Genomic DNA, 16,526 nt, shown 5'->3' on the forward strand with positions numbered 1-16,526 from the left:
TGCCCCAGGTCACCCAGCTGCAGAGTCAGGAATAGAACCTGTGTCTTCATGAGTCCTACTGAACTACCCTGTCCACTGGAATGCACCACCCACTGCTTGGGGACAGGGGGGACAACAAAGGAGGTGGCTTTCTGTGTGGACACTTGCTGTAGGATACAATGGTTTAAATTAATTGATTTTCTTGGGGTGGAGATGAAAAGGGAAAATGTCCTGTGAGCAGCCCAAGGAACCCCAGACTGGAGGAACCCTACACAGTACCTGGCAAACAAGACATCCAAAAACTTCAGTGAAGATTAGAAGTCTTTTTCAAAGAGATACTCTAGTAGTGACTGAGCTTGATGCAGGAGTCCCTGGTTAAGTCCCTGGCCGGTGTTACGCAGGAGGTCAAAATGGCCGATCACAATGGTCATTTATGGCCTAGCACTGGATTTGGTTCAACTCAAACCAAATATGTTTCCCATTTCTTTTGGAAATGCCAGTGAGCTGAACAACCAGTTATTGCCCAGCTCTAGTGCTCAGCTTACCTGCGAAGCTGTGATTTTGTTAAAAGAATGTCCCCAGCCAACCAAAGAAAGACAGACAGACAACAGAGAGAGGACAGACCAAGGTAAAGGGACAGGCTCACGCTATTCTGGTCAGAGGGGATGGGGGCGGGGTAGTTGTGTCAGGCCTATGCTCTGCCCTCTTTTGGGCGGGTCAGATGCCCACGCATGGGCAGGCTGATGAGTGGGGAGCTGGAGGGGAGGGCAGTTTGACAAGCAAAGATTCACTCCTTCCCAGCAGCGGGAACAGGAAGTGACCACACCCAGGACAGCTGGGATATGAACCCAGGAGACACCATGGCTCAAGGCTCAAAAACCTAAGAACTCCTTAGACCAGGGATTCTCACAACCAATTTTTTGGTGGCCACAGTGTATGGCCAGCAACTCTTGCTGGTGGCTGCTCTGACAAATTTTCCTAAAATACTTAATTAATTTTAGGAAAAACAAACAAATGTGCACATAGAGATGTCCAAATCATTGTAATTTATTTATGTAAGACTCAATAATAAAAATAATGTACAGTTGTAATTGGGGCCCCTGGCCCCCGCTGCCTCCCCCCATCCCCGGGACCCCCCCCCCACACCACTGGGCTCCCCAGCTCCACCCAGGCCCTGCTAATCCCTGCCAGTGCCCCAGGCAGCCTCACACCCCAGGCTCATCCCGCTTCTTGCCTCTTGACCACAGCATCTGGAAAGGTCAGCCCTCCTGAAGCCCACCCCCAGAATCCCGTGGCTGAAAAAGGGAGGGATGGAGGATCTGAAGCCTGACCCCAGAGTCCTGTGGTTGAAGACATGTGGGGGGTGCTGAGGTCTGCCCCTGGAGCTCCTGGGCACTGCAGAAAAATCCCCTGGTCGCCGCATTTGAGAAAGGCTGCCTTAGACCTACAGCTTATAGCAGAATATATGAAAAGTGAAAGAAAAGGGACAGACACCAACAGTAGGCAGGGATAGGGCAACCAGATATCCTGATGTTATAGGGACAGTCCTGATTTTGGGGGCTTTTTCTTATATAGGCACCTATTACCCCCCACCCCCGTCCGAATTTTTTACACTTGCTATCTGGTCACTGTAGGCAGGGAGGGCAGGCTGTCTGATTGTTAAAGCCAAAGATGAGGAACGTCTTGGCTTTGACAGGGGAGAAATTGCAGAAATCATAAAATTTACAGAGAAAAGGGCAAGAAGTCCCAGGGTCAGCCTGTGCTTAAAGAAAAAAAACAGACCTCTTTATTTTCCAATCAAGATTCCTTAACACAATTTAAAAACCCACCTTACTCTGTCACTCCAGACCACTGGAGCTGTGCAGACAGACACGTCGCAAACATTCCTGGAGGAGTCTTACCCAGTAATTGCCTGTTCATGGCGGCAAAACCATAGGAGAATCTCGGAATTGCATTTTGGTTTGAGAATATCATGGCTCTGGCAAAGATGAAGTCTTAATCCTGGGGGTGATAATTCCAGGCAGTGCTTCTTCATATTTCCAACCCCTTCTGATGCCAGCTGATGAGAGTGGTACCACACACTATGAAACCTGCTGGGTGACCGGGAGAGCTGGGAAAAATCCAGCATCTTCTTGAAGTATTTGGCATGAACATTTCTGCCCTCTTGCTGTGCCTAGCACATCAATGGAATGGCTACTTTTGTATTTCCAGTCATTGGATAATTCCTGCAATGGTGAGACACAAAATCAGGTTTTTTCAAAACTGGCCCCTTTGCATTTGGAAAAATACATGTCTGTAAACAACATTTTTTTTTTTCAGAAAAGAAGCTATTTGTGAGTAGGTCACGAAATGTGAAATAAGCCAGGATTTTGCCTGGTTTTTCATTTCCCTGAGTATTTCACATACCTCTGCTTTCTCTACACACCACATCTGTACTTCCTTGAGCTCTTGGGCCTGCAGAGAAGGGATGGACTGGGAATGGCATTCAGTTTCAGTGTGAACCATTCCAATCAAGTGGTGATTATAAAAATGTCTGTGTGAATAATAGCTGCTATGATTGTCCCGCTAGCTCTCCTCTAGGCACTTTTGAAAGTGAGAGCTCATATATCAGTAATTTTACATTGGGAGGCCATGAGAAATGACAAGAAGTGAGTGGGAATAAAGGAATACATAAAATAGACACATCATCCCGTAATGTATCTGTAAAAAGAAATAACTACTGGCATTTGAACTGTCCTGAGACAGGCTGCTCTTGAGGAAACATGATTTCTGTTCAAATGATGTTGTTTTGTTATCATGGGAAACTCTCAGTTTAACTCGTATGTTGCACCAAAGAGGGGGTGGCAAGGGTTAGAGAACAAACTAGCAAACAATCTTTTAATCTTCCAGTCAGTCTGTACTATTTCATACTCTTTCACTGCCTGATCTCTGACTCAAGCAGTTGCTCAGAGGCGATGTATAAATCACAGCCATCAGTTAGATGTAATAGCATATGTGCATATTTCTTTTTTATCCCTATTTACATGAAAAAATATCTGCCTGTCTTAGGCACTGATAGCGTGTCAGTCATTGTTGTAGCTAGACTCCAAGGCATCACGAAAATGCAGACAAAAAAGAAAACTGCTGCGCCCCGCTGAACCGTGCTTCCCTCTCCTCCCACTGGCTCCAGTCTCATTTGCGACTCTGTTCAAGAAGAGGAACAGAAGAATTAAAAACATGGAAAAGGGAGGCGTTCACAAGCAGCTGATTTTGCTCTTGTGTCAGAGTGACACATAGTCTCGGGGAGGCACAGGCAGAATCTCTGGGTATTAAAGAGGCAGCCAATGTCAGGGGTGTGCTTTTTCCTGTGTGTTAACTGTCACAACTGGGTGGCAGCACCAAGGAAGTGCTTTTCAGCCAGCAAAAGCAGTAAGAAGGAGTCTGGGGACCCCCTCCTCCAATGTCCAATGTCATTATCTCAGCTAGAACAAGTCAAAGCTAAGAAGCAGGTTCTCCAGCCACATCTCTAATAGGGACAGGGAAACCCATTTGGATAGCGTAGGGAGACATCTACAGTTTCCTCATGAACTCTAACTAAACTCAGAGTAATTCTGAGGCTACGTCTACTCTTAAAACACTACAACGGCTCAGCTGCAGCTGCTTTAGCACTTCAGTGCAGATACTTACTGCAGTGTCGGGAGGGATTCCCCCATCACTGTAGATAAGCCACCTCCCTGAAAGGCAGTAACTAGGTTGGTGGAAGAATTTTACCATTGACCTAACACTGTCTACACCAGGGGTTAGGTCAGGCTGGATATTTCACATCCTGGAGAGACATAGCTATACCAATGTCACTTTTCAGTGAGACAAGCCTGGAAGCTCAAAATATTTGAGAGCAGAAGCACTGATACACATCAGGAATGGTGTATTTAGGGTTCCCCCAGCCTAGATGGCATCGGGAAGAATCAGAGCTGTTTCTCACAAGATTTCCAGCCCAGTTTCTCAGTCTCAAAGGTCTGGACAGTTTTGATCACTTTGGGATCCTCGTCCCAATGCTGCTGAATCTTTCATCTAAAGATGGGCCTAATTCCTAAAGTGTGGGGTGTTTGAGTCCATGGTTTTGGTATTTGAACCTATTTTGGTATCAGTTAAGTGTTTGTAACCCCTGGCAGCTCCTCTGCAATTCACACTCTATTTGTGTTGTGTTTAGATATTCCTGCTCTCTGAACTCTCTATGCCTCTCACGTCCTCGCTTGCTTTTTATTGTCTCACTATATAACGGGGCTTTGGCTCTCATTGACTTGGGGCTAATGTGGATGCATAGTGTAATGGATATGTTGAGTAATGCCTTGCTTGTTGTCATTTGCCTTGGCAGGTCACTATGGGAAGGATATTTATCGAAGTGGAGGGCCAGATCTCCACAATTTCATCTCCTCCGGGTTTGTCACGTTAGGAAGAGGACACGTGAAGGGTACAGTGGAAACAATTTTTTGTTAAATAAAAAGATTGTTTTAAATAAAAAGCTATAATTCAGAAGCTGGGTTCTAAGTGATAGGAGACAACAGTTCTGGACTGCAGTCAGTAGATTTATTCTAGTACATCTGTTGCAGGTTAAATATTGTGCCGCTGGCAGAGTCTCTTACACCGTAGTGAGGGAGAGAGGGAGAGTGCAGAATTAGGGAATACAGACACCACTCTGAGTTTGCAATCTGACAACTTGTATTGCTTTGTGTTTTCTGGGAGCATAGATGCAAACTGACCCTCTTGCTGCTGCTTTTATCTTGGGAACAGAAAGGTCTGTAATGCCACCCAAGGGGGTAGGTGGCCCCATTTCAAGAATGGGGATTTTTGTTTATTCAACTGATTTCCAGGTTTGGGGATTTGTTTTTGTTGTTGTTGGTTTTTTTGGTTTGGTATTACAAATATTTTATAAAATGATTTCTCACAGGTCCACGTACATATATTTTGTGTTCACATAATCTGTGATATACTGTACAAACATGAAAACACCTAAATATACATATTGTGTGTTGTGTATGTTCTGTGTATATGTACTGTACATACAATCTATGTTGAAAGATAGCTGTAGCTATATTAGATAAGCAAACATATAATCCTGTTTAGGAGTTATGGTGATAACAAATCTGCAGGAGCTGGTGTTGAGTAACTTGTCACCAGAACCCCTAGATGACTTTTCCTTTTATAACATTGTTGCATATGTGGGGGGTTTCTATAGTAGATGGTGCAAATGTCTGTTTGAACCAGTTTTGTGTTTACATTCCATATTCTAGCAAAGTCACATTAGTACATGGACAGTGGATCATATAGCTGGGAGAGCAAGGGTGTGCCACGTCCATACTAATCTGATTTTGTTCCTTGCTGTCTTATGAGACTGTTGTACATTTATATAGACACAATGTATGTGGAGATGCTTATACAGAGCCAATGTACTATGTGTGGAGCCGTGTCCATGTGCCCGCCTGGTTGAACATGCATCCATTGTTGTTTCTGTGGATGACCACCATTAAAAGAGTTTTATTTTTCATACATTTGCTGCACTTTTTAAAATTCTCCATGAGTGTCATCCAAAGCGGTGTCAGTCCTGTAGAACTTTCAGAGAAGAAACAAATATCTGTATATTGTCTGTGTATGTCTGTGTGTATTTAAATAAAGTTTATTGAGGCTGAGGCAGCACCCATGGGACGTGTAATGCACTTCCATCCTGGGTAGAGCACTGGCGAGGAGGAAGCAGAGGGACACACCACTAACCTTCCAGGGGGCAGGGGGCTAAAAAGGGGCAAGGAAGGACATGTGGATGGTGGGACACATGAGGCCTCCATCAGAAATGGGGGTTTATTGTTATTTCATATCCAGCAGGGCCTGAGCTCACACTGAGCATGATGGGATACGTGTTTAAGCTGAGATGATGAGCATGGGGAGTGCACCCAGGCTGGGGTGCAGAGCACGGAGTGGTGTGTCCAGAGCACATGGGACTAACTGCTGGAATCCCCTGGGCAGGGCCTGGCAACATGCTCCTCCCTCTCAGATATTTTAGTTGATCTTTAATCAATTTACTGTACAATATTGTTCAGTTACTTCTATGTTTAAAATAAAATCTACCTTCCTTCCTTAACTGAAGAGGCTCAGGGGGGTCTATTCTTCCTTAGATGTGCAGATAGATGATTTATACACATCTGCTGTTGGCTTTCCTGCGAGTTCCACACAATACATTCCCCATCAATAAGAAGATGGGAGAATAGATAATCTATATGTAAACTATAACTGATAGTCGTGAAGATAGAAACATACTTTTCAAAGTGGACAAGTGACTTTTGTTGCTTGAAGAAAATTGCCTGCCTTAGTTGTGTATGAAGTCAATCATTTCAGTGTTCTCTATCGGTTTGCCTTGGCCTTTGGAATTCATTTTAAACTGTCTACAGGTTTATATCACATTTAAATGGTATTTCAGTGTGGTTAACTTTTAAGGGCAAATTTTTAAGTTTACACAACACTGATGTGTCTGAAAATAGAATGTACTGATTGCACATGCAAACTGCCATATTTGCTTGTATAAATCAATAAGTGGGCACATAAGTGTCTGTGTGTGACATTATCTATTTGCAGCCATAACTGTCTGTCTGTGCTCTGAATACAGGATTTTTTGGATGCAACAGGTAGGTGTGACTTAGGAGCATTTTCAGTGGTACTTGTGCTCAAGTCACTTAGGAGCTTTTGAAAATCCTTCCCGGCATATCTATTGCACTCTTGTTTGAAAATTTCCTGTTGGCTCTAATTGTCAGAATAATTGTACTTGTAGGCAAAAGAGACTATGTCCCAGCAAGCATAGTGTAGCTTTGAGAGATTTGCTTCCAAATTTGAAAGGGTCCAATACAATTCTTCTTTGTAGAAATACAGCTTCATGTTGAGGCTTCATCATGGGTGATTTCCAGTGTGTGAGGTGACTGCACTACCTCACCCTCTATTAACCCGACAGCTTTGTCCTGCCCCATTTATTATGGTATCATGAAAGTAGCTTCTGTCTCTGGTTTGAACGGAGCCTCAGAAAGTGCATCTTAATATTTCTTTGTACTAGAAGACACATTTTCTATGTTTTCTCAACTGTCTCCTGTGCTATGGCAGCACTCCAAGTGCTGAATAATATTTTAGAATTAGGCTATTTTGGGAAGGAGATGGGGATGTGAGACATGGCAGAGCACCATGGATACCACATCAGTGAATTCAAGTGCCTGACATTCACAAGTTCCTGGGAGATTGTGATTTATGATTCTTGTATGACACTCCGCTGGGTGATGCATCACTGCTTGTCACTAAAGTCTATAAAATCACTATATAATGTATTCTCCAAACCAGGAGAAAGGCCTCTACTCTCAGTCAAGTGCAAAGGATCGGGGGACACATCCAAAGTTTTCAAACCATAGAACTTTGTGTTGGTGAGGTATAGTCTCTTCTTTGATCTCCCTCCTCAATCTGTCAACTACCCAATGAAACAAAGAAAGGGTCACTGAGTACTAGAACTTATAAGATCTCAACTAATGTATTATACATATGTTCTTTTACTTACATTTTCTCTCTTGAATTGTGAGCTCTGTGGTTTTGATTGTACCAGATAATAGCTGCTTGAGGATATCCCAATTCCCAGGACAGATTCCATTCATCCTGCTCTGCTGGGGTATGGCAGGTCTTTGCTTTACCGGATGTGTTGAACCATGGGTAGACAAAGTATGGACTGATAACCTTAGAGAAGTAGCCCTGCAAACGTTTCACACCCTGAAAAGTAGCCCTGCAGACCTGGCAATGTGGGTTCCAATATTCACTGATTCTTAATGATGCCAAATCAGATATTCTCAGTTTGCAGGTAAAAGCGTATTATTGCCAACTCCCAGCCCCACAAACTTAGCCTGGGCTCTGAGTCAGACAGGCTTTTCTCATCTCACCCTCATTGCCTACAATAAAGATTCTGCACCCCAAATTATAACCTCAGTTTACACCAGAGCAATACCTTTGTCCCCGTTGGAACCTGTGTACCTGTGTAGTTTTAAGTGGGTTTGTGCAGGTGTCACTGGTTACATCATCTGAAGACACTAGGACATCACAGGGATAGCTGATGAAATTTGACCTCCAGAACATCTGTTACTAGGGATGATGAGAAATAAAGAACCCAGCTTGCCTCTCAGATCCCAGAATGAGTTTGTGGGGCTGATACAGTTAAACTAATCACAACAGATCTGGGAGCAATGAGACACAATGGATATGGAGTCCTACAATGACATTATTACAGAGTCACTTTTTAGGGTAGAAGTGTACTTTTACTGGAGTTTTCTTTGATCTTGTCAGTTCAAGCCAGACCCTCAATGGGACACGTCTGGTACAAAATCAGAAAATCACACCCAGACATGTATTTTACAAACCTGGATGACTCAGCTGTCCCCACACAAAAACTCTGCCCCAGGCTATTTCCAGTAATTCTGCAGACATCTCTAACTCCTCTTACAGATCCTACAAAAGTGGGCTCTTCCAGAAATCACTGTGCGAAACATTTTGCTCTGGTTTGGGGTGGTTGTAGATCACTAATGTTACAAGCTTTGTAGCTCAACACTGGCTGTGTCTATGCAAGCCATTTTTCTGCAAGTCTTCCACCTTCACACTGGCACCAGGGCCAGCTCCGCACCAGAGGCAATGGATGGGAGTGCTAATACATAACCCCATGAAGCTACGCAGCGCTGGTCTGGATGACGTGATTGTAAAACTCCTGGCAGCCTGCCTGCAATAGTCCACGTGGTGCCGCACCAGTGGCTGTGCAATGGTGGAATATTTGAAGAGTACTGGTGCAGACAAGGTCAGTATGGTATCTGAGCACCTTACTATGCTTCAGGTCTCAATATGGCATACCAAACAATACTCTGCTGTTACCTGCATGCACCCAGTGGTACCGGCTGGTAGCCCTATATCCCACATTTGCCCTGTGGTACCGGCTGGTTGCCTCTATCCCACATTTGCCCGGTGGTACCAGCTGGTTGGCTCTATCCCACATTTGCGCAGTGGTACCAGCTGGTTGTCTTTATCCCAGACGGTCCCTGTTGTACTGGCAGGTGGCCTCTATCTCAGATTCCCCCTGTAGTACTAGTCAGTGGCCTCTGTTTCCTATTCTCACTGTGGTTCTGGCTGGTGGCCCCTTGTTGAGGGTTCCCCCTGTGGTTCTGGCTGGTGGTCCATTGTTGTGGGTTCCCCCTGTGGTTCTGGCTGGTGGCCCACTGGACTGGGGACTTCTTGTCTCACACCCAAGACTATTGATTTATTCCTTTAGCTGGTAATTTCTGAACTGACCGCTGGCCATTTCTGTACTCTGTATCTGCAATCAAAATAAATCCCTTCCATCAGTGGAAAGGTATTTTGCTCCAGCGTGCTCCAGGGCTTACGTTTGGCACCCCCAGCCTCAGCACAACATGGATACAAAACATCAAACTGAACACCTCTGAGCTGGAGGTTACCGACCCTCCTATTCTATCGTTTCATAAGTAATCTGTGTGTGCAGCATGCCTGAGACTCCTCAAACAGGGAGGCAAATAACTCATATGCTGCCAGTTAAATGTGACTGAGGATGACTCTGGAAAGGTCAGTTTTCCATGAAAACATCCAGAATGCACTATGAATAGGTTATGCAAAAAATTGCAGTTTAGGTATGTCAAGTCCCTGTGCTCATTAAACACTTGTTAGATCAAATCAATGGTGGGATGTCAAACAGCAGCCAGCTGCATCCCAATGAATCATTTTATTTCCATCCTGGATAATAACTAATCACTTTGATGGGATCTTGCCGTTTGTGCACTGAAGATCGCTTGCATTTTGATTCCAGATTAATTTGAATCATTGCGTAGCTGTCGCTAATTGTATTGACTTCGAAATGGGCTCGTTAGGATGTTGAAACCCCTTCACAGTGTCGTAGAAAGATTTCATGTATACAACAGGGCATTTCAACACACTCCCTGAATTATTTAACCAACTTCAGACGTGACAAACTATTTATCAGCAAAATCTGGGCAGCGTCTCCGCTTTAGCCCTGTGAATGGCCCGGTGGGAGGCGAGCCGGAGGGGAATGTCTGTCTCAGAGGCAGTCACAGGTCAGGAGCTGGCATTGACACCACAAGACTGCCTGAAGCATCGGTGCAGCCTGCCGTTGCCAGCAGATCGCTGTAGGCACTGAAGGAGGTGAATGTGTAAGTAAGGAAATATATCCATATGGAACAGCCTTTGGCCAGGGGCTTTGGCAGCAAAATAGGCTGGTTTCAGGTATCCTGATCTTCTCCCCTGGGTTACCCAGGAGGGGTGCTTCCCAATTACATAACAAAATGTGTCCCTAGCCACCGTCTAGATAGATTTCAAAAGACCCTGGCCTTCCAAACTGGTGCTTCCCACCTCAGCAAGTGATGGGCAGAGGGGCAAAGGGGTTTGTAAAGCCTGAGGAGACCCTCTCTGACTTCACTGAATAAACAACAGAGAAATGAGCAGTGGTGGTAACCAGGAACAATAGGCAGTGGGGCGCATGGGGCGAAGCAGGACCCAGTGAAACATACATAGAGCCGTGTGCCCTCAGTCACTGACCAGAGTCTGCTCCCTGTAACAAGGGAAAATGTCATCCTCAGGCGGCACTGGTGATGCATGTGATGAGACACAGCCTTCAAGGAGCCCTTCACCATGCCCTGTTGGCTGCCCCCTAGCTAGGCCTAATTATGAGCAAAGGGTGCCCCTCCGGACACAGATGGGATTTGGGGGATCAGCAACAGGGACTGGGGGACAACTGCACAAACTGGCTCATCGCTTTTTCCTCAGCCAAGCAACAGTTAACAACCTGCTCTTGTGCTGGAGCTGCCGACTGTAGCTCCAAGTACAAACTGCGAGTCACACCCTGGGTTTGCACATATCCGTACATGGCCATGTGGCATGGAGCTTTTCCAGTTCCTGTTTGGGACGGGTGCATTACCCATGGGTGAGTTCTGCAGCTTATCCCTGACGAGTGCCGGTAAAGCCATTGCACCACCCCGCTGCACCAGGTATCGTGTGGATGTCACCAAAACAGATTTAGGTCCAACGCAGTTTAGCACTTGATTTAGTTGGGGTTGGTCCTGCTTTGAGCAGGGGGTTGGACTAGATGACCTCCTGAGGTTTCTTCGAGCCCTAATCTTCTAGGATTCTGAGTAGGCGTTTTTGGAATGAAGCACACACGTGTCTGAGTGTGTGAGCACCTGTGTGTGTGCAGTTGTGTGTGTGTGCCGGTGTATGTGCAAGCACCCATGTGGGGAACTGGTATTACCTTCCCTTCCTCCCAAGACAACCTTACATGGCTATCAGATGAACGGCTGTTTTAACAGACAGCAACATGGGAGGTTGAGGGAGGTCTCTGCTATGAATGGGGCAATCTGTAACCCTAGCTCTGAAGCTAGACCTTATGCGGGGCTGATCACCCTTGGTTTTAATGTGGGCTGGTGGAGTGGCACTGTCCGGCAGGAAAGTGGATCAAGCCACTCCCTGGGCCCCGAGGATGCCCCAGGGCTTGGAGGCAGGAAGGGCAGCAGCCCTACCAGGCACAGCCCCGAAGACAGAGGATATCTGCCACCTGCAGCCCCTCTCAATTTCCAGTGCAGGAGTCACTCAGGAGATGGGAGTTGGGGAGAGGCTATCAGATTCCCTGAAGGCACCACGAGTAAGTAAGTGGCCAGATGTTGGTGGGGAGAGAGGGAGGGCTGTAGAGGTCTGCTGACTTCTCTGCTGCAGGACCTTCTGCTCACAGACCTCGCTGCTGCTCCTCCTCCTCAGCCTGCCTCTGATAGACACCCTGTGCAGGCTGAGCCCCCTGGGTCCTACAGGGTGTGGGGTGGAGAAGCTGGGGTGGAGAAGCTGGGTAATTTGCAGGAACTTCCAGCCCAGCCTGTTTTTCTGAACTGATCTCTCTGCAGAGCCGTCACCTTTCTGGTTCACCTGCAGGCTCCTCAGTACTGCTCCAGGCCCCTGGGGAGCGATAGTGGGAGGGGTTTGATTTGGTTCGATAGGAAAGTGCTGAAGAGGGGATACTGAGAGAAGGAGGAACTGTTAGTGTCCTGGGGAGGGGTGATAGGTGCTAACGATGGTGCCAACGAGAGCAGGCTGGAGAATGGAATTTCCCTCTCATGGAAATCTCAAATTTGGGGGGCAAAAATCCTCTTGAATCAGGACAAAAATCAAAATTGTGGGAGAAAAAATTCTGAATTTGTTTCCCAGGAGAACCAAGAGCGAATTTTTCAGCTTGCTCCTGGTGGGGCGAGTCCTTGAGTGGCTGCTTCCTTGTGCTGTCTGACTGCAGAGAGTGGGAAGTTCACAGAGCCAGCTGCCATAGGGGCAGGGGGTGGGGGAGCCCAAGCTGGAAGGCTCTCTGACCTGGGTACTTGCACCAACAGGGGTGGAGCTAAGGTAACAGGCTGCACTAGTACATTCAGCCAGCTCCATGGTCACCTCCCCTGGGGTTAGAGATCCAGGGTTCTCTGCAAAGGGAAGGACGATGGGCATGTGGCTGCTTTTCAGTGTAGATCCTCTATAGATGTTCTTCCAGTCTGTTGGTCTAGACACCTCTAGCACCTTCCTGGGCATCCTGTGTGAGCACCCCGTGCTCCATAACAGTGGGGTAAATGAGCAGTGTGAAAATCCAGCCTGGCCTTTTATTTTTACATCCAGGAAGGTGAAACTAGGTAAAAATTCCTTTCGGTGATAGCAAATGTTCTCCTTCAGCTACGTGCTATGGCTGGCACCTCTGGGATATGCAGTGTAGACCTGACTGACTGCAAGGCCTGGAACAAAGAAGATGAAAACAGTGGGAATTTGAGCAGCAGCTGCCCAAGGTTCCTCTTTCAGCAGGAAGGAGTTCAGCTATGAATGCCCCCTGTAATAGGGGTTATTGTGGGGCTGCAGAGAGTAAAGCCAGCAGGGTGAAGGGAGACTGCTGCTGAGTGTACACAGCCCCATTCCTTCTGCCATAAGTGCTGGAACAGGAAGTTGCTCCTGTCTCTCTCCCAACGCTTTGGAGTGGGCTGCTGCTGAGTAGCCTTCCCTGCCAGCTGTTTGCACAGTGCAGAGGCAGAGGGCGCGGAGACCAGTCAGTTAATGACCAGGACAGTAGAAATGCCAGAGTGTTGTGGCACAGAATGAGCCGTGCAGCACTTACTGGGTCTGTCAGAGTGCTTGAGTACTGGGGGAGTATTCGATGCATGGTGGCTTTTGCTGGCGGTTATTTATGTTGCTCTCTAATGGCTGGTGTTTGAATTGTTAAAAGCAGAGCATCCTCTGCTGTGGGAGTCTGCTTCCCATGGCCAGGGGCCCACTAGACTCATGGCTCTTCCTACCACCCACAAGGGAGCCATAGCAGGAGATGCCTAGGAGACCCCACCTCTTCACCTCACAAGCAGAGTGAGCTATGGTGATTCATGCCATTGTCATGACAGCTCCCTTCAAGGGTGGGATTGTGAGGACCAATTGTCCAACATGCAGCAGCCCCAGCAACTCCACCTGCTGAGTGCAACAGATGGCTGGGAGCACAGCATACCACCAACCCGCACACTGCACGTGCCCCCAGCTCCTTCCATATCCACGCCAATGCTTTGGTGCTGATCTCTAAAGCCCCCAATAGACCAGGGCCTCAGTTTTGTAGGTGCCTTCAGAGATGCTGTAGTTACCTTCTCAGGGTAGAACTGAGATGAATCAGGGTCGTCCTTCGAAGCAGGCCCCCCTGTGCTGGGGGTTCTCTGCTGCTCGAGATCAGGCTGAGTTTGCATCTTGCTGCTATCCAGCCACAATGGAAGATATGTCACTTTGCACAGGCCTTCCCTCCATATTGACAGCTGCAGAACAGACAGCAGTACTTCTGCTCGAGGCAGACAATGGAGACCCATCCCGCTTAAAACGCTGCACAAAAGATGGAGTATGATGCTTTCAGATGGGAACAGTTCTCTTTGTAACTGTGCACATGACACGTGGCTATTATTGGAATGGGTGCAATGAAAGGTATGGATAGAAAGAACCTGGGGCTTGTCAGTAATTCCTGAAATATGCAGGAAACCAGATTCTGCAGCACAACTGGGATTCGAACCATGGGCCTGATCCCAAAGCCTCTGACATTGGGTTCAGCTGGCCTGGGACTGGTACCTGTGTTGAAAATGCATTTGTGCATTTCAGTAGCTGGCCATTCTCCCAGACCTGCCTACTCTTCTGTCTTGGTGGAACATGCAATGGGTTTTGCTTTCTTCAGGTATGTCCCTGCTCTGATCAGCGACTGTAAAATAGTAGGATTCCCTGGTCTTGTGTCTCAGTGGCTCTGTAATAAAAGTGCTTAATTTACAAGTAAAAAGGTGTTTTATCTAATGACCAGCCTTGAAATTGAACATGGGACCTGAGAGTCAAATTGGGTTCTCTGGCTGTGCATCATCACTATTAAAAAGTGCCATGATCCTAAGTGAGGTCTCTAGATGCTACTGTAATACAAATAATAATAAAGATTTTCCAATTGGAAATTTAGTTCAAATACTGCTGAGAATGCATGAGACGGAATAGACTCCAGCTCCCTCTCCCAAAGCTGGGTTGGCTCTGTGGGGCTAAGAGGAGCGAAAAACTTTAAAAAGGTTAGCCAGTAAAGTCAGCAGAGAGGACTCTGCATACACACAGCAAGCGGATCTGCTAAATAAGAACGTCTCAGTTTTGCATAGTCACATTTCTAAGCAGATCTGTACTTTAAATGAGGCCATTTCTGTGCACACAACTCAGAAGCATCTCTTTGGAAATGAGTTGTTTGAGTAGTTTTATCTGAATTTTGTAAGGACATATTTGAGTAAATCTTATAACATCACATGTCTACAAAAGCTGCACATTTTAGTTTAAACTATTATTAGTCATTCTTGTTTATTGAAGATGTGCTCTGTGCTGTACAAAGCAGAGATACTAAGAGTTTACAAGCTATAAATCAATGGCATGTCACCTTTTGGGATACTGGCTAAATTTGGCTAAATTCTAGACACCCCAGCTCAAAAAGAGCAGAAATGGAAATGGGTTCAGAATCAGGTGATGAGAATAATTAGGGGCCTGGATTAGGGACTTCATATGAAGTGAGATTGAAAAAAACTCCTTAGAGAGGTGTGACAAAGCTCTGTCCTTGCCTCCGTGGGTCCCACGTTTCCTGGTGGATTTCGCTAGCCTCAGAGGCTCACTGTGACCCTCCACGTAACCCTTCTCTCTCTAGAGACAAGGGTCACAGTCTACCGAGCCATTTTCATCATAAGCCAGCAAGGGAGGTGAGGAGAAGTTATCCTTCCTTGCACAGTCTCTGTTGTCTCCCAGTCTCAGTGATTAATCAAGGGGCAAAGGTGGTGGGGGGGGGAGGAGGAGAGCCCAGGCCCACCCTCCACTCCGGGCTCCAGCCCAGGGACCCTAATAGTATCAGCTATGGTAGTTGACCTTTTAGAAACATAACATGTACAATGCCCTGGGCTACTTCCCCCACAGCAGCCCTCACTTCCTCAAGCTCCACGTCACCCTTACCTCAGGGCCTCCTTCCTTGTGCCTGATATGGTGTGTGCTACTCAGCCTCTCTAACAGCACAACTTCCTCCCACAGCTCCTGACATGCACCCCCACCTGACTGGCTGGGAGGCTTTTAACTAGTTTCAGCCAGCCCCTGATTGGCTTCAGGTGTCCCAATCAACCTAGCCTTCTCCCTGCCTTCTGGAAAGTTCTTAATTGGCCCCAGGTGTCTTAATTGACCTGGAGCAGCTTCCATTTCACTTAACCTGGTACCAGGGATTTGTTTAGCCTGGAGCTAATATATCTATCTCCCACTACTTTTCCATAGCCAGCTGGCCTTGCCCCGTCACAGAGGAAACAAAGAAGAAGGGACAAGATCAAAGTCTGTAAAATAATGAAGGGGATAGAAAGGCTAGACCAGCAATTCCTGTTCACTATCTCCTGTGACACCGGAACTAATGGACATTCAATTACATTAAAATTGGGAAATTTAAAATTGAGCAAAGGAAATACTTTTCAATGCAATGTACAAATTATTCTGTGGAACTCTCTGCCACAAGAAATAACTGAGGTCAAAATTTAGTAGAATTTAAAAACAGATCGGACATTTATATGGGTAGCAAGATTATCCAGAGTGTTCATAGGAAATATTAAAATTAGAGCTTTTGAAGGGATAGAAACCTTCCTGCTTCAGGCATAAGCCAACCTCTAACTGTTTGGGAACTTACCTGGGGAGAAGTAATCCCATAACTTCCCACTGCAGGGTTTCTTCCTCTGAGGCAGCTGGTACTGGACAGGATACTGAACTAGATGGGCCCAATCTGGCCCCATCTGACAACCTCTTTGTTGGAAGTAAAGGGAGAGTGATGTCACCCAGCCACTTCCACTGCAGAAAACATGAGTTTGATCTACTAGTGGAGTCAGGGAAATTCTGCCTTACTGAAAGTGCTGCTTACTGTGTCAGACTGGAGGTGGGCACTCTGCAAGCTGGGGAGTGGGGGTGGGAGTCCAGCT

General features: G+C 46.5%; 1 protein-coding gene and 1 long non-coding RNA gene across 6 annotated transcripts in view; one reads left to right on the plus strand and one right to left on the minus strand.

Annotated features, from left to right (window-relative positions):
- The window catches only part of SHISA6 (shisa family member 6), a 399,954-nt gene that overhangs the window by 74,833 nt on the left and 308,595 nt on the right, over window positions 1–16,526 (plus strand). For all 4 annotated transcript variants that reach the window (XM_048817850.2, XM_048817851.2, XM_075119373.1 and 1 more), the window contains exon 4: window positions 4,334–4,429. In XM_048817850.2, the coding sequence (XP_048673807.1) occupies window positions 4,334–4,429 (96 nt within the window). The remainder of the gene's footprint in view (window positions 1–4,333; window positions 4,430–16,526) is intronic.
- Window positions 1,169–16,526, minus strand: part of LOC125621215 (uncharacterized) — a 55,511-nt gene continuing 40,153 nt past the window's right edge. For both annotated transcript variants that reach the window (XR_012664930.1, XR_007352460.1), the window contains exon 3: window positions 1,169–2,204. This is a non-coding gene — a long non-coding RNA (uncharacterized LOC125621215). The remainder of the gene's footprint in view (window positions 2,205–16,526) is intronic.

The sequence above is a fragment of the Caretta caretta genome, chromosome 14, assembly GCF_965140235.1.
Source record: "Caretta caretta isolate rCarCar2 chromosome 14, rCarCar1.hap1, whole genome shotgun sequence".
In the NCBI taxonomy this organism is placed as follows: domain Eukaryota; kingdom Metazoa; phylum Chordata; order Testudines; family Cheloniidae; genus Caretta; species Caretta caretta.